Below are 19,177 nucleotides of genomic sequence, written 5' to 3'. Positions count from 1 at the left end.
CCATGACTCCCAAGAGTTCTTCTCTGGACAGTCACTGGCAGTTCAGACCCCAGAAGTATATGAGTGAAGTCAGGGGTGGGGACTTTTCCCTCAAGAAGCATTGCTTTACATTTCCTCACATTGAGCTGCATTTATGTGCCCAGGTACAGAAGTACCTAGCCTAGCCAGGGAAGCCCAGGGAAGGAATAAGACTCAGGAAAGCAGTACTTAGGCTGAAATAGGCCACAACTTTATCAATTACAGATGTAAGCAGACTTGGGCAAAGGCACTGGGCATGGATTCTGCTTCAGACAGTCCTTCTGCTGGCTGATGAGTGAGCTGAGGTTGTCATTCCTCAAGTCCACCAATGGGAAGGGTGCTATGGCTCATTGGACCCATGTGGGCTCCCAGACAGAAACACCCTCCTTTAGCAGGGTACCCCCACTGAGCTAAAATTCCAACCCAATGCCTAATCCCCATGGACCAGAGCACGCCAGGCACTCCTGTCTTCCACTGCCTCCCGCAGTTTGGTCAAATTCATGTCGATAGCTTTGAGAACACTGTCCAATCATCTCGTCCTCTGTCGTCTCCTCCTTATCCACTCCTAATCCATTACTTATCCACAAGTAACAATTCCTATGACGCAGGAGAAAACCTACAGACCAGCCAATCTGTCTGCAGGGAAAAAAACATCCTTCCTGGCCCCAAATAGAGCCACCAAACATTCCATAGGAAGGTTAAACCAGCACTGACCCGCTTACCTTTGGGCTGGACCAACCAACTCAGGGTGAGAGTGTGGGGAATCCAGCGACGATCTGAGCAGGCTGAAGCAAGTTGCAGGCCCAATTTAAGCCTCTGGGGCGGACACGGTCAAGAACTGGCTGTGCCAGGTCCGCCACTGCACTCATGCCTCCCTGCTCTCTCTGGATTCACTTGTTTGAATCAGGCAAGTTGCTGTTGGCCTTATGGCCGCCAGAGAAAGCCTGAGCATTTTCTCAATGGTCGCGCAGATAACTTGGCCCTGGGTGAGAAGCTCACCTTAAAGCACTTACTCATCACTCATCACTTATCCACAAGTGTGTATAAATAATCAAGAAGGTGCCTGATTTGTGCCACAAGGAAAAAGGGAATTGTTATTTAAGAAAATGTCTTATAGATGCAGTCAGTTGTGTAATTAATGCGTTCGACAAAATTTAATAGCTGCTAATCTCTAGCAACAAAAAAAGAGAATGGGAGGCATAAAAGTTTAAAAGTCCTCTGTGATCTGTGCATGTGTGTGGCAGGATCTGGGCAGCATTAACTGCAAGAAGGTGCACTGGATGAAATGGTTATACAATTCTACGCCAAGACTATAACTGAATGGATGCCATTCTTTGTATCAGTGAAGGCTAAGATGGGTCTGTAATGTTTGTAAAATGGGGAAGGGAAGAATGTGGCTAGAATAAGTGACAGAATTAGATCAAGGGTAAGATCATTCATATTTTTTAACAGCAGACACTAATGGAGCGGCTGTCCAAAAAAGATATCTGGATTGGCAATGGCACCTTGAAGGCAAGGGAAAGGGGGGTATAAAAGTACCATAAATCCAGTTTTAGCAGCATTTAACCTCCGATTTAAGCATGAGAGGGGAAAACAGCACTATATTTTATCGCTTGACAATTCATTGCAAGTTTTAGACACAGGCACTTTGAGTTATGAAGAACTTCCATGTTTTACGGGTGAGGATAATTCTGTATTGTTTGTATTAGAGCGAAACCATTTGCCGGGTGGGAATCCTTATGTAGTAAAAATGGCACAATCCACAGACACGAGAGACACTCGCACAAGAGACATCTTGAGCTCTTTGGACTGCAAGAAATTCCCTCCAGCTCACCTCAGCTCTCTTTGAACTGAAGTGAGCTGGTGGATGAATGATTCAGTGGGAGGGTTGAATCTGGAGACCTTTGAGAGCCTTCCAGCTGTATGATTATTTGCAAGATCATCTTACCCCATATTTGCCCACTCAATCACTTTGATTTGCGGAACTGGCACTGTTACAAGTGCCACATAATATTCTTTCCGCATTTGTAAGAAATCAATCTTTTAGTGTGGCTAAAATTTTGTTGTTGTTTAGGCAAGCCTGTCCAGAAAAAGAATGCTGCTGTGTTTTAATCAGGCTTTTACCTCATTGTTGATTTTTTTAAAAGTCGTTTTTCTGAATGTTTTAAATAGTTGCTTTTAACTGTTTTTGTTTGTGTTTTTTTACTGATAATTTTGTTTCAGTCTTTTTGTAAACCACTTTGAGGCTTCGTTACAATCAAGCGGTATGTAATTCTTGTGAAATAAATAAATAAAATAATTACTCTATGAAGAACCTCTTTCTCCATTTTTATTTCATTAGCTGCATGCAACAAAAACACTCTCTGATGTGCTACCCTAAAAGGTAAAGGTAAAGGGACCCCTGACCATTAGGTACAGTTGTGGCCGACTCTGGCGCTCATCTCACTTTATTGGCCGAGGGAGCCGGCGTACAGCTTCCGGGTCATGTGGCCAGCATGACTAAGACACTTCTGGCAAACCAGAGCAGTGCACGGAAATGCCGTTTACCTTCCTGCCGGAGCGGTACCTATTTATCTACTTGCACTTTGACGTCCTTTCGAACTGCTAGGTTGGCAGGAGCAGGGACCGAGCAACGGGAGCTCACCCCATCGTGGGGATTCGAACCGCTGACCTTCTTATCAGCAAGTCCTAGGCTCTGTGGTTTAACCCACAGCGCCACCTGCATCCCTATGTGCTACCCTAGCCATGGTCAACACCTTGCAGTAAAAATCTAAATCTAAATGTACGAACATCCCTCCCAGATACGCTCAAAATTCCATCGGCCCCAGCAACGTTTTCAGCAGTGGCCAGTTGGATGCTTCGGGAGGTTTGTGAAAAAGGCATGGAGACAATAGACCACCCCTATTGTTTTGTGGGAGTGTTGTGGCTTAGTAGAGCATCTGTTGTGCCATGCAGGAAGCCCCAGGTTCAATCCTCAGCATCTCCAGGTAAACACCCTCTTAGATGCTATTTGTTAATATTATTTATTTATTTTTTGAATCACTTCCTAGGAAGTATTCCAATGGGCTTTCGTAATGCAATAAAAAATATTTATTAACAGGTTTTTAAAAAAAATAAAATAAAATAAAATAAAATACATATATAAAAACAATTTCAAATCCAATACAAATACCAACTGAGATACACACAAAATCTCCCCTTGGAAGGTTTGTTGAAAGAGGAGAGTCTTTAACAGATGCTGAAAAGACAATGGATAATTTGCCTGGAGAACGTTCCAAATGGTAGGTGCCACCACACTAAAGGCCTAATCCTGACTTTGTGCAGAATGGACCTCCTGATTGGCATTTGTAGGATTTCCTCTTCTGTAGAACACAGTGATCAGCTGGGTATATAAGGAACGAGACAATCTTTTAGGTATCCCAGTCTCAAGCTGTATGGGATTTTCTATGCCAATAGTACCATCTTGAACTTAGCTAAGTTCCTAATGGGCAGCTAGTGCAATTCTTTCACTCTCTTCTTGAGAGTCCCATGGACTGCAAGAAGATCAAACCTATCCATTCTGAAGGAAATCAGCCCTGGGTGCTCACTGGAATGACAGATTCTGAAGCTGAGGCTCCAGTACTTTGGCCACCTCATGAGAAGAGAGGACTCCCTGGAAAAGACCCTGATGTTGGGAAAGATGGATGGCACAAGGAGAAGGGGACGACAGAGGACAAGATGGTTGGACAGTGTTCTCAAAGCTACCAGCATGAGTTTGACCAAACTGCAGGAGGCAGTGGAAGACAGAAGTGCCTGGGGTGCTCTGGTGCATGGGGTCACGAAGAGTTGGACACAACTAAACGACTAAACAACAAGTTCCACCTTGAACTTAGCTAAATTCCTAATAGACAGCTAGTGCAATTCTTTCAACAGCGGTGCAATGCAATGGCAATATTCTGCCCTAGAGTAGGGTTACCAGACATCCCTGGTTCCTGGGGACAGCCCCCAGATTCACTAATCTGCCCCCAGATAAAATCTGTCCGCAGAATCTCCCCAGATTTTAATTAATGTCCCTGGATTTATGCCTGGGCACTTCCGGTGAGGCAACACGGTGGGCGCCATGGCAGCGAGCAGCACCGGAGCTCCTGGCCATGTCAAAGTTCCAACCAGCCAATCCACTGGCTGGAAGGTGGGTGCTATTTAAACCAAGGCGCGGGCCAGAGAGCTTCTTTCTGACTCACTTCCTAGATCAATGCTCACCTCGAACTCGTGCAGAGCCACCCGCAGCAGAAGAGCCCGTGGTGCTCTTCTGCTGTGGGATTTGAGAGCCCGAGTTGGGGAGGGAGGTGAGGGAGGCGCTGAGGTGGTGCAGAAGAGGAGGAGAAGCATAGAAAAGAGCTGTGTCGTGTTGTGAAACAGACACAGAGAGGGAGACAGAGACGGAACAGGCACGAAAGTGAAGGCTGAGGGGGAAACGGGGCGGCAGGCAGGCAGGTGGGCGCAGTTTGCTTTCTCTTCCTCCTCTCCCTCCAACAGCCACTGTGGAGATAGTGAGTTTAACAGGGGGCGAGGAAGGGCTGTGTGTGGGTCCGCTGTTTGTCCACCTCTGGTAACGAGACACCACCACCGCCAGTTAAATCTCCATAGAGACTGCACTTGCCCTCCAGTGGTCTCCCAGTTATGGGAAGCCAGTGTCTTCTGTGTGTGTTTTAATGTGTGTTTTCCCAAGACCAGTGAGCGCCTTTACTCAATCTTTTTCCCTCCCACCACCAACCTCTTTTTTTTGGCGTTTGTGTGTTTGTAGACGGGCTTCTCCGCCTGCCTTGTGTCTAAGTGTGCGCACGACAACTTAGGGACCTCCCTCCCAAAAAACAGCTCAATAACTCTGGGCAAGCCTTTCCTAAAATAAAGCATGAAATTCAAAAAGAAAAAGAAAAAAAATGTCCTGGGATTCATTGAAAAAAATCTGGTAACCATATGACCTATGCTGCTTTCCTAGGAATCTGGCACTGTGTTTTCAAAACACAACATACTCTTTTAATAAGCTGTGCCTGATCACAGGGGACTTGCTATCCAAAAGTACTTCACACTGCTGTTTCGGGATTAATAGTTTCTTGTTTGTGTAGTCCACTTAATGCTATTTTTCCCTCTTAAAGATAAATAAATTAGAAATTAGGTTCACGGGTGTTTTATCTCTGCACGTTAGCCAGCAAAATGCTACTTGTGTTGCAGAAACGTAAGGAGCTTTTGTGTTATGTGACAAAACACTTTCCTAGTTTTAAGTATGAGCTGTGTTTCTGTTGCAAGTTTAAATAATAATAATAAAACACCCAAGCATTTTGTCAGTGTAAGTGACTATCCCTGGCAAAAGCAATTTCTGGCTTTCCGTGCAATGTCTTCTGCAGTTATGTCTTCAAGCCAGGACGCAAAATGCTGTAATAGTTAAGAAACTGTCTAAGCATGAAGATTGCCACCTGCTGGCCATCTGCTATACTGCAACTCACACTTCAACCTTTCAGCCTCTCTATGCAGTACCCTTGATTGGATGGAGAACAAAGTTGTACTACAAGGGAGCTGGCAATTTTGGATTCATAAATTGAAAGTTGGACATGCTTGATAAGCACTGTATTACAGTGGTTATTTGATTAATTATGGAATATAATCAGGACACAAATAGCTGATTATAGCATGCAATCAAGTAACCTGGCTCTCTCTCTCTGCATGTGTGTTTCCTCTAAATTAACAATTGAAAATGACACACATCAGTGGCAGCAAAATTGAGAATCACATGTAATAATAAAAGTAGGCTGGCTACATTAGCCATGTTTCATTCACAGTTCACCTTTGCCTGACAGCATCTACAATATCATTGGAGAACTGTGGCCCTTCAAATTTGCTGGACCCATCAGCCCCAGCCAGCACAGAGGTCAAGGGTGATGGGAGTCATCACCCAGCAACATCTGAAGGGAAAGAGGCTCTGCACCCGTGATCCAGAAGATGCAAAGCCCTAGTAGCCAGCCCCTGGAGAAGTGCCCAGGCCAATATGTCAGGCCAAGGAGACAGTGATGTCCACACAGGTGACACAGTCGAAATGAAATAGGGTTGCATGCAGATAAATAATATGCTTATCTTTCTCTCCCCATCCCCTTTATGACATCTGACCAGTGTGCCAAATACCAGGTTCAATGCAAATTATTGATTTGTCTATCCCCCCCCCATGCCCTTCACAACCTGAGACCTGCACATCTCATAGACCACATCTCTGGTTTTCCTGCTTGCTTGATAAGACTCAGTGATGCAGCGTGGGTATATATTATATATAAAAGGTAAAGGGACCCCTGACAATTAGGCCCAGTCGCGGACGACTCTGGGGTTGCAGCGCTCATCTCGCTTTATTGGCCGAGGGAGCCGGCGTACAGCTTCCGGGACATGTGGTCAGCATGACTAAGCCGCTTCTGGCGAACCAGAGCAGCGCACGGAAATGCCGTTTACCTTCCTGCTGGAGCGGTACCTATTTATCTACTTGTACTTCAAGCTTTCAAACTGCTAGGTTGGCAGAAGCAGGGACCGAGCAACGGGAACTCACCCCATTGTGGGGATTTGAACCGCCGACCTTCTGAGCGGCAAGCCCTAGGCTCTGTGGTTTAACCCACAGTGCCATCCTGCTGCTCAATTTGATCAGAGTTGTAATACCGGGGAAGGTGAGGTTTTAATTGTTTCTCCTTGAGAAAGAGGGTCACACCTATATGCATAATGCCTGCCCCCCCCCCCCGGAGAAAATACCAGGTTGGGAGAGGCACAATTTAAACAAACAAAAAACAGCAGGGCAGGCTTAAAATCTTCTCCAGATGCACAGGCCTGGACAGCTATGGGCAGAAGAATGCTCATGTGCACATGTACATATCTGAATTTTCTCATTCAAACTCCTATGTGAGATCTGTGCTAAGAAGAGCCTTGCTTGATAGAAGACCTATCTTGCTCAGCATCCTGTTCTCGGGTCAAAGGCCTATCTAGCTCAGCATCCTTGCCAACTAGATGCCAATGAAAAGCTCGCAAGCAAGACATGAACACAACTTCGTCTCTGCAACAGCTGGTATCCAGAGGCATGCCAGCTCCAATATTGGAGGTGGTGCACAGCCTTGATAGTCTTTTCAAATGCGTATGAAACTCATGTGCGTCACTGTGGGGAAAGTATGTGAATGGTCTTTCCACACGTTGCGTCAGAACTGTGAAAGGAGTGTGCTCAATGTCACTTGTGCTTCCTAACAACATACAAAGCCGCTATAAGGCAGAAAGCATATTTCTGCTAAATGAATATAAGAAGAAGTTAACCTTAGAGGAAATGGAATCCTTGACGTGTTGGCAAGGTCAGTGTCTGGATGAATTACCTGCTGAAGCAAATGCCAAAGGCACAAGTAGGTTTGTCAAGGAGTGAGATTACCTGCACACTACGCCTTTCTGGACAGCTTTCCCATTATGGGTAAAAATAATAATTCCCTCACTTGGAGATTATTCATAAATGAAGCACATTTTTCTTTCCATGCATATTCCTCATGTGGAACTGGGTTTTGCCACAACGCTTTGCCCTTAATGACAGCAGGCTTCTTGACAGCAGGGGTGGAGTAGCTGTGGCTAATTGGCATCAGCTCAGGGCCGGTGTTATGTACTGAGTTGAATAGAATCCAAAAGGCAGCAGTCTGATTGGTCCTAGAACAATAGGATTCAGAATGCAGCAGTCTGTTTGGTCCTAGAACAACAGGGTCCAGAATGCAGCAGTCTGATTGCTCCACAAGCCACCCAATCCAGCTCCAGATGGAAGTGAATCTGCAACCTGATTGGCTTACAGGTGAATCCCGGAATTAGCCAAACACGTGGGGCCCACTGTGTAAATAATGTATATATAGCAGACATTCTGGGGGAACTTCCATTCCTCCTCACCACTATGAGCTGAATAAAGAGCATGAAATCCATTCTCGACTTCAGCCACTATGGCCAATAGCCAGGGATGAAGGGAGTCATAGTCCACCAACATCTGGAGGGCCACATCATAGCTTTACAAGCAAAACATCCAAGGGGACTAAGGGCCAAACCAGTCATGTGGTTTATCATGTGATGTGCCCTTGCATACCTTATTTTTCTTAAAGCAGATGAAATGGTGCAGAGGGAAAGGAAATGCTCAATGGGGAAGGGGCTTTAACACTTTGTTTTGGTGCCGGTCAGAATCATACACCCCCATGCCAGCTTTTCCCGATGGGAGGAAAGCTCCCATTTGAACCAATGAGAGCTCTATAAATAACGGGTGCTGTAGGAGGGCCCATATACAGTGAATTGGGTATTCCCATTCTCGCATAAGCACAAGAAACAAATATGGTCATGCAGATGGCAGGATGCAAACTGCAGCAACCTTGTGAAGGCACATCTAGTCTAGAATCGTGTTTTTACAGTAGTCAACCCCAGATGGCCACAAACAGGACATGAGCACAACAGCAACCTCCCCACTTTCCTATGCTAGGTGGGAGCTAATAAAACAGGCCTCTGGAAAGAGAAAGCAGAGAAGTGGTCAAATGTGTGCCAGTCCCCTTTATTTCAATGCCCCCATGTGGTTTAGTGTGGTGTAGGGAAGGATAAATATGTGTGTGTGAATTAGAAAGCTGCAAGTTTTATGTATCCCTGGCAATGTTGTTACTTTCTAGCGTCATGTAGCTGTAGCCTTTTCAGGGAATTTTAATAACATGTATATGTAACCTAATGAAATAAGCATATTGTATATATTTTCCCTTGCTAGCATTTAAGAGACATTTACATGTAATTGAGGCCTCAGAAGCACTGCGTCCCTGTCATAATAGATTTTTCACCCTATTAGTGCAACTAATTTTATCTACCATTTGGGTTTATTATTATTATTATTTATTTTCCATTTACACTTGTCATAAAGAAACACCACCTTCTAAAGCAATGCACTTTTGAAAGGAGTACAGCTAGTTTCAGAAATAATTATTTGAAACACAAACTGAAATGTAATCATATTTGCTTTAAATTAGAAAGGCTAATTTAATAGCAGATAATGTGCAAATCGTTTTCTTACAAGAACACAGAGTAGTTTGTCACAAAACGGCAGCACAATTTGCATTATAATGGGCTTCCTTATCATCCCACAGTATAATTGTTTAGAACATTTTGATACAGCCACCAGCAAAAAACACTTTTTAAGTTGCATCTGAACAGCTGCCAAAATTTATATCGGCACATAAAAGCCTCTAACACTATATGTGCCCACATATTAACAATGGATCATATGGAGTAGCTATTGGCAAATTAGATTTTAGTACTCTTGCCATGGACCAAAAAATACTGTAGTTCATGGACCTTCTTTGCTTGTGGCCTTGATCTGGGATGGCTAAAAAAATAACATGTGGGCTAAATCTGATCTTCAAGGAAATTCAACCTGACCCTGAATATGCCTTGGTCAGCCTGATGGCTGGGAGAGGACCCTGTTGTTCTTAGTAGAACTCTCACCAGCTTTTGATACCATTGACCATAGTCTCCTCCTAGTTCACCTATAGAAAATGGGTATCAGGAGCACTCCAATCTCACATTCAAGAAGGTAACATTGGATAAATGCTTCTTGGCCCCCACCAGCTCTGGTGCTATTCTCCAGAGCAAAAGAAAACAAGCTTTCTAGGCTGCATTGACAGAAGTATAGTGTCCCAATCAAGGGAATTAACAGCACCACTCCACTTTGCCTTGGTCAAACCAAACCTGGAATACTGTGTAAAGTTCTAAGTATCACAATTTAAGAATGATATTGACAAGCTGGAACGTGTGCAGAGGAGGGTGACCAAGATGATCAAGGGATTGGAATCCAAGCCTTACGAGCAACAGTTGAAGGAGCTGGGTATGTTTAACCTGGAAAAGACGAGACTGAGAGGAGTGATGACAGCCATATTCAAATATCTACAGTACATCTACTGTTTTCTTTTGATCCAGAGGATAGTCCCTGAACCAATTTCTTCAAGTTACAAGATAGGAGATTTTGACTAAACATCAGGAAGAATTTTCTGACAGTGAGAGCTGTACAACAACAAGAAGAAGAAGAGTTTGGATTTGATATCCCGCTTTATCACTACCCGAAGGAGTCTCAAAGCGGCTAACATTCTCCTTTCCCTTCCTCCCCCACAACAAACACTCTGTGAGGTGAGTGAGGCTGAGAGACTTCAAAAAAGTGTGGCTGGCCCAAGGTCACCCAGCAGCTGCATGTGGAGGAGCGGAGACGCGAACCCGGTTCACCAGATTACGTGTCTACTGCTCCTAACCACTACACCAACAGTGGAACAGACTCCCACAAGAGGTGGTATACTCTTCTCCCCAGGGGGTTTTAAGCAGAAGTTTGATGGCTGTCTGTCAGGGATGCTTTCATTGAGATTCCTGCAACACAGGGGGTTTGACTAGATAACAATTGGGGTCCCTTCCAACTTTACAATTCTATAATTCAACCAGGTATTTCAGCGTTACTTGTGGTACTCAGTTTCCACAGCCCAAAAGCTATTAATTTATAATACTCATTGCCTCACAGGCTGTGGAAGCTAAAGCAGTGAAAACTACAAAAAAAATTACATTGCAATGTGAAATCCTGTTACCATTATGTAAGAAGTTCCTTTGGATCATGGTACTTGTATCAGCAAACTTCGTCTTTAGGTACAGGTGAATGAGGTGGTAAAATGGGCATTATTCCTTCAGACTTCAAGAAGGGGGGACCTGTGTTTTCCTATGCGCCAGAATTAGATTCAAACATAGGAAACTGCCTCACAAATATTTATCCATCAAATATTTATCCATCTAGCCCAATACTGAAGGAAATAGAGACATTTTATATTTGCCAATAGTCATCTGGCATCAGACTGTCACTGATGGGATACCAAGGGCAAGCTGTCTGTCCGATAGAGCCATTTCCCCAATTTATGCCTTTGAAATTGTAATCACAAACAGTGAAGAAAACAAATGCTACCAGTTATATTTATGCTACCACCAGTGGCATGTAGTTGTGTGTGTGGAGCACCCTTAACACACACACACACACACACACACACACACACATGAAATGAGGAAGTTTAGCTGTTTCAATTTAGTTTGGTGCAGTAATTAGGACAAATATTCGTCCCAGGGTGATGAAATGCTAATCTCAATAAAGAACCAAATTAGTATGCAAAAACAACATGGGAAGATTAAAAGAATTATGAGTAATGGGGTCTGAGAGGAAAAGGTAATGGACTCCTTATTGCCAGACAACGACACTTTATATATTTCAGGACAAAATCGCCACTTTAGGCCTTTTCCTCTATCTGGCATAAAAAATATGCTTTATATATATTTTAAAGACAGAACCAGCACTGTTTTCTTCTTTTCTCTAGCATAAAAATAACAGTGCTCTTCATAGCAAAAGAGCAAAAATTATCTTCTCAGAAGAAAGAATTCAAGGATATGAGAGATTCATGGGTAGATAGTTATTTTAGCTATCTCAGTCCTGCTCTGCAGAGATAAGCGAACTGGTAGTCATCTAGCTGTATCGTTGGTAACTTGCTTTGTGGTGTTCAGAGTCTGTCGAGGTAACAGGAGCAATACTTCAGAGTATCTTTGTATCCATGTGGGTTATCTGCCTTCAGATTTGAAATAAGACATGTGTGGGTGGGGGGAAGAATTTTGTCTTTCAGATATGAGCGCTGAAGAAGAATACTTTTGCTTGGCAATCTGCCATAAATGAAACAGGAATTTGGACACTGGATGGATAAGTGTTCATATTGTGAAATTAAACAAAGATTAACTCTGTCTCCCCAGTTCTCATTCGCTGTTTGGTAACTGGCATTGATGCACAGAGAATTAATGAGTGGTACTAGACACCGCTAATGAGTGTCTCTACTTATTAGGAGCTAGATTGTCTACTGGTAATAAATAAGGACTGCTTTATTGACCAGTAAGTTTATCTGCATACTGCAATAACTTGCTCAAGCACAGTTTTTTAAAATGTAACACAGCAAAGTGAAGTTATTATAGCTACTAGCTAGCCATTCCAACCCAGTCCCAATTTAGCCTCACAACAACATTTTGTAGTAAGTTTGGGTGTAAGATAATGAATAGCCCAAGGTCATGCAATGTGCTTTTTGATAGAGAAAGGAATTCTCATCTGGGTCTCTCCATAGTACTAGCACAACACATTAACCCTACATCATAGCTTCCCCTAATGCTGCTCTAGAGGATCCTTGAATTTTTGACTCTACTGTTTCTGACTGCTCCATTTCTTTCCAGCCTTGCCTGAGATTTTCCTCTCCTGTACATTAAAAGCTGTGATTTATTTTATTTGACCCTATTTCATCTGCAGGGGAGAAAGGTAGATTATTCTGCTTCAGAGTTTTTCTCTTTCCCTCTTATGCCACTTTCCAACATCGCCCCATAAAGCCTTCCAGATGTTGTTGGACTATAACTCCCATCACCCCCGACCATTTGCCATGCAACAACTGGAAGACCACACGGTCCCGATGCCTACTTTAAAGTGAGCCTGTTTATTTATAGAGTTATATAAAAGGTAAAGGTAAAGGACCACTGAAAGTTAAATCCAGTCGCAGACGACTCTGGGGTTGTGGAGTTCATCTCGCTTTACTGGCCGAGGGAGCCGACGTTTGTCTGCAGACAGTTTTTCCGGGTCATGTGGCCAGCATGATTAAGCCGCTTCTGGCGAAACCAGAGCAGCACACGAAAATGCCGTTTACCTTCCCACCAGAGCAGTACCTATTTATCTACTTGCACTTTGACATGCTTTCGAACTGCTAGGTTGCAAGGAGGTGGGACCGAGCAACGGGGGCTCACCCCGTCACAGGGATTCGAACTGCCAACCTTCCAATCGACAAGCCCAAGGCTCAGTGGTTTATACCACAGCGCCACCCATATCCCTTATATACTGTACATTAAACAAAGGATTTAGGTGATGAACATAACACATCCATAAAACAAACTATAAATACTTAAGTCAACATGTGGACAGTGGTACACAATAACCGATGGTCGAGCTACACATCAGAAAAGCCCTGTGTAAGCAGAAAAGCCTTAAGATAATGAAGAGTCTTAAGTATCTTGAGCAGGAATCTGAACAAAGTACCAGTGGTACTAGCTAAATGGTAATAGGGAAGGAATTCCAACAGCAAGTTTAGATCTTTAAACAGGTGTTGATGGGAATCTCCCAGTAGCAGCCAGGAGGCTGCATTCTGCATATACAGCAGCTTCTGGACCAAAAACAAGGGAAGCGCAAAACGAGAGAACACGTGAAACGTATTAACATGTGGCACAATCCCATTTTAAATCTACATTAGATATGGATGAAGTCCAAAAAGGGGACAGAGTTACTTTTAAGTTCTTGAATACATAGTTAGTGTTGCTTTGCACATTAGAAAATTATGTTTGACAACTTGACATTTTAATTCCTTCAATCCCATTAAGCTGTTAGGAGATTCAATTACTGCATAACATGGGTCGGGAACTCCTCTGTCTGCGGTGCCCTCCTTTCTTATCCCACTTCTATTTCCTATTGCTTTTTATTAACAGAGTTGGAGAACTCATTAGGAGCCTTGTTATCATTAACATTATTAAACTTTGTCTTCCTCATTATCAGGAACATTTTTATCTCTGCTGTCATTAAGCAGCACATCATTTAGCTCAAAATTACTCACAGGCTATGGAAAGGACGGAGTGTAATCCACACTTTCCTGGACTTTTGTGTGTGTGAAACATCTTCCAGTTGCTTGCAGATTATTTGCAATGCAGTCTCCAACATATGCCAATTTATTGGGACAATCAGCTCTTTTTGCCAAGAAAGCTCAGGTGTATTTGAAATGATGAGCCCGAGGCAACAATAGATGCACAGCAAACTCGGTTGGGGAATTGGCTCATTTTGGCTGCTTTATTATGGCCAACAATAGCAAATTAATAATGGACAATTGAGATAATGATAGTGGGAATTAACTGGGCTGATTTTACTTTATTTTTTGTGCTGTTCTAGCCACTTAAGCATTTAAATAGGCAAACAACTACATCATTATGCTTTCTACCTTTAAATATATATGTCAAAGGGGCTGCAGCAGAAGTTAAGACCCAGGTGTGAGCCTGGCATTTAGCAGGCAGATGTTGCCGTTTCGTTCTCCTTCAACCTGCTACTCTCAAGCTTTAATTCTTCATGCATGTCCCCCATTAGGTTTAACCATGCTTAAAGGTGTGGATTCTGGCCTCATATAACTCTAGCATGCTTGAATCTAATTAGTGCATGGAGAGAATAAACCATAGACTAAGTTGTCCTGGCAGGCTTAGCCAATGCCATGACTTCTAACTTTGTGAGGAAATGGGCCACCATTTTGTTATCTCTCTCTCTCTCTCCATGTGTATTTCAGTATGTAAAGAGCTCTCAGTTGGTTGTTCCAAGACATGGCTTTAACCAGCCTTTTTCATTTCAGACCAGAACAGAGTCTGAAACTAGTATTTTTTCTATACCAATAGTTTAGAAACTTTTACTATTTGTAACTAAGCAATGTTTTACTGCCTATGCATCTTTTCTGACTATTCCTTCCAGTAGCACCTTAAAGACCAACTAAGTTAGTTCTTGGTATGAGCTTTCGTGTGCATGCACACTTCTTCAGATACACTGAAACTGAAGTCACCAGACCCTTCTATATAGTGAGAAGGTGGGGAGGGGTATTACTCAGAAGGGTGGTGGGATTGGGTGAGTAATTTATTTTGTTTTGACTATGGCAGACCAACACGGCTACCTATCTGTTTCTGACTATTGTATGGACAAAGAACATTTTGGTGGATCCCCGGGCTACCTTAAAAGGAAGCTGAGCACGACAAAAACTCTGCACTGCACCCATGAAAGTCTTGGTATCTGGGGTGGTGGCAAGGATGTTCTCTTGTTCTTCTCCCTCCCTGAAACACACAACTACTTCTCCTTTATCTTATAGTTCACATACTCAGTTAAAACTACAATGCTATGCACACTTTTCTGGGCAGAAGCCTCCTTGAAAACAGTGGAACTTACTCCTGAGTAAGCGTGAAAAGGATTGTGCCACAGATCACTTCATCTAGTTCACCCTCACTTCTTATCAACAAAGTTCCAGTAGACTACAAGGAGAGATGGGCAGCAGATTTGAAAGAGAGTTTCATATTTGGGGGTTATTTTTTCCTGTGGATCGATTCTGTGGTCACATTCACTTGCCTGGGGCACTTCATGAAGAAGTAATTACTGGTGCGGGCACTGTAATGCACCCACAGCTAAGTCTCTTTTAATAGATATTTTGTTCAGACAGTTTGCCTGGCAGAAAAACAAGTAGCACAAACCATTACAATGGCTTGAATTCTGCCGGAAGATCTTTAACTTCCATAAGGAATGTCTGCCATATCAAAATGGTTGATACTGCAGCCCATCCCAAAATCTTCACAGTCATCATTCATCAGCGTTGTATCTACAAATCAAAGCCAAAATGGTGAACTATATATCGGCAAACTGTTTGGTTTGTAAATGGGAGACAAACATTAAAAAGAAATAAACCGACTGCCAAACCGACTACACTACTATCAGAATCTGATGCCTTATTATTATTATTATTATTATTATTATTATTATTATTATTATTGTAAAATTCACACTCAATGCATGTTAAAGCAGCATGTAATGAAGGAATTAACCATCTCCAGCATGAATTACTTGATTTTTTAAAAAAGTGACTACTTAAAATCAGTGGCGTAGCGTGGGTTGTCAGCACCCGGGGCAAGGCAAGTAATTTGCGCCCCCTAACCCATGGATTTGCGCCCCCTAACCCTAACCCCCAGATGTTGCGCCCGGTGTGGCCGGCCCCCCCTGCACCCCCCACGCTATGCCACTGCTTAAAATGCAGACGTTGAATAAATCAGTAACAATATACTGGTTAATTACAAACTTGGGTTAGCTAAAGAAACCTGGAGAGATTTAATAAATTGACAACTGCCTCTTAATTTGCCAGTCATTTGTGATATTTGTTGGGCTGACAGAGAGATGTACCGATCTCTTAAAAGCTCCTTTCATATAAAATGCCAAATCTTATCACCAAAATAAAGAGCTGTTGAGGTGCTTCTGGACAGGAGTTCAATACGGTAAACAGGCGGTTTTGATATTGCAAACGGGTAGGTGGCAAGAGGTGCTTTTGATTCTTTTTTTAAAATTTATATGGGATTTTCCTCGTGAAAGGGTAAATCAATATTAAATGGAGGCAAAATACAGGCTGGCATTCTAATGATAATGACGTCAAATGGATGCTGTGAAAAACTTGCATAAAAGAACACCAGTCCCACAATAAATACCTGTCTGGCTATTGGGAAGCTCCCTTGATCTTGTTGAAATCTATGATCAGGTTCAGATTCTAGAGATCTTCAATTTTTATAATACTAGCCCTCATGTTTATGAATATACTATTGATCATGAGTAAGCTATGATGGGGAAAGTGGGGGGGGGGGTTGTGGAACTGGAGCATTGGTGTCCTTTCTCATAGCTTCCCGGCAGCATAACTCCTGTGTCCTCCTTTAACTCTCCTTCTGCTACAATCCTGATACAACCATGCAAATATTGAGACTCTTTTGATAACATCCACACAAAGTGTTAGATATTGGTTCTATTTTTGTTTTAATTTTGAAAAACTGAGTAGTTTCTGAATTCATATAGTCAGAATAAGATTAGACACCCACTTCACATCGTCTTAGGAAACTTTATAAAAGTAATTTCTCTATGCTCTGTAAAATATGAATAATGGAGGGGAAATCCACAATATAAACTGTTTCAATATCTGCAGGTTCATCATGTAATAACTGCAATATCAAGTGTTGACTTTAATTTGTGAAATGGCTATCTACCTCTGTAGAGAGAGATTTCCTATCAGCTGTGTCCGAACACAATATTAAATGAAAGCTTAGTTCTGCATGGACTAAACTAAGCTTGTTTACTCCCCGCAACCTTCTCTGTCTTCCTCTGGCATGACGTCCATACTGAAACAAAAATGAAGTGAGTTTGAACTATGATATGACCTAACAACTCAAGATCAAACTGTGGTTTCTGATTCTGGCTAGTTTGGATAAACCATGGCTGACTGTCATCCTTGATTGAGAAGAAACAATAAACTGTGCTTAGTAGAAAACAGAAGCAGATCTTTCGGCCATGTGGAGAGAAGAGGTACAAGTAGGTTCATATACATCACATTAACCATATGGCTGAAACAGGACATAATCTCTTTCACAAAATAGTTTCCAATGGAAGCAATTGCTACACAGCTCACCAATTGCTCTTCTGAGTGACCAGATCGATTTCAAGCTCTTTGATAGAGTGTTTAAAAACAATGCCAACATCAGAGCAGATGGAAATCAATCTAGTCGCATGGCTCAGTGATCAGATGACTGCTTTGCCTTGTGACGAACAGTAATGTACAATGAATGTTCCATGTGGCCAGGGACCATTGTCAGTCAAGTCAGCCTGCTTCCATTAAACTTTACTTACCAGTTAATCTCTCTTTAAATTCCTATCCAATCTTAACCCCTCCTCCAATTCCCTTTCCCTTTCAGTTTTCTATCTTGTTTTATCATGCTGTCAACAAGAGCACTTTATGTCCCTCTATTCTTCTCAAAAGTCAATGTATTACAGGGGCTTGAAGCATCATGATCAAGATTGGACAGCTATGGACAATTTAGCTATGGACATTTTGTTTTTTAAATTAATAAATCAATAGTTTGCAAAAGCAAATGTCAGAAGATCAACCTCCCGTAGTTAGTTCTGGTATTTTCCATCACCATTAACATAGAAAAACAGCAGCCTTTCAGTCATTTAAACCCTTACCTCTTGGAGAACCCTCTTCATTTTCAGAAGTAATGTTTTGACAGCTGTACAGTCTTGCATCATCAGTCGGAAGGGCAAAGATTCCATCCCTCCACCATCTTCGATGGCTGCAAAAGGCCACTCCACTGATGGGCTGCTAGCCAGTTGGCTGACACGAGGGCACCTCGCTTCTCCTCGATCCACTTCCTTTGACAACTTCAGAGAAAGATTCCTGTCAAGATATAATTTAAGATCATTAGCTGCAATACTAATGTTTTCAGGAGAGAATGCCGTAATTTAAATCAGTTATCTTCAACTTTTCATATCTGAGATCACTGGTAACCCAACCTGCTACATCATCTTAATGTCTTAAGCATCTAAATAAAAACTCAGGGGCTGTACAGTATGCAACAAGATTAACCACAAAAAACTGCTTGCAAAAAAAGCAACATCAAAAGCACCAGCAGATGGATGGAAGGAAGAGGATGGATAGCAAGGTAAGAACGAAAGAAGAGAGAACACCTGAAAATAGCAATGTGTAATCCAGACACTTATTAAAAGAGTGTAAGGGGCTGATTCATAAATCTAGAGGCAATGAGATCCAAAATGAACATAAGAAAGTTAAGTGTGTAAAGAAGTGAGTATAAAAAGAAAAAGGGAAAGAAGAAAAATACCGTATTTTTCGCCCCATAGGACGCACCGCCCCATAAGACGCACCTAGTTTTTTTTGGGGGGAAATAAAGAAAAAAAATTATTTTCCCCCCAGGCGCGGGGCTGGCACGGGGGAAGCCCGAGCTTCCCCCGACCCCAGCCCCCAGAACAGGCTGCTGCCTGCAAGCCCGGCGGGACCTCCCGCCCGGCGCGCAAGGCTTGCAGAGGGCACCCTGTGCCTCGGGATGCAGGCTGCCACCCCAAGCCTCACGCACCCGGCGGGACCTCCCGCTGGGCGCGGGAGGCTTGCGGATAGCTTCCTGAAGCCTAGAGAGTGAGAGGGGTCGGTGCGCACTGACCCCTCTCGTTCTCCAGGCTTCAGCGAAAGCCTGCATTCGCCCCATAGGACGCACACACATTTCCCCTTCATTTTCGAAGGGGAAAAAGTGCATCCTATAGGGCGAAAAATACGGTAGTACTTCCAGGCAAGAAAGATAGGATGATTTACAGCAGATGATTTACACCATTTCTCCACGAGGCGAAACAGGAATGTGATTCCCACCCCCGTCTCCTCTCCCAAAACACTACACCCAGCCCACCACTTCCCTTGCCAACAGAACAGCCCCCCTGTCACCAAAACACAGTGAGAGCGGACATTCT

General features: G+C 43.0%; 1 protein-coding gene across 6 annotated transcripts in view; it reads right to left on the bottom strand.

Moving 5' to 3' along the window:
- The window catches only part of CCSER1 (coiled-coil serine rich protein 1), a 725,174-nt gene that overhangs the window by 398,529 nt on the left and 307,468 nt on the right, over positions 1 to 19,177 (bottom strand). For all 6 annotated transcript variants that reach the window (XM_079990786.1, XM_079990785.1, XM_079990787.1 and 3 more), the window contains exon 6: positions 17,888 to 18,098. In XM_079990786.1, the coding sequence (XP_079846912.1) occupies positions 17,888 to 18,098 (211 nt within the window). The remainder of the gene's footprint in view (positions 1 to 17,887; positions 18,099 to 19,177) is intronic.

The sequence above is a fragment of the Podarcis cretensis genome (genome assembly GCF_951804945.1).
Source record: "Podarcis cretensis genome assembly, chromosome: 9".
NCBI lineage: Eukaryota > Metazoa > Chordata > Lepidosauria > Squamata > Lacertidae > Podarcis > Podarcis cretensis.
Note: the sequence above shows the minus strand (reverse complement) of the source record. Positions and strands in the feature narration are given on the sequence as shown.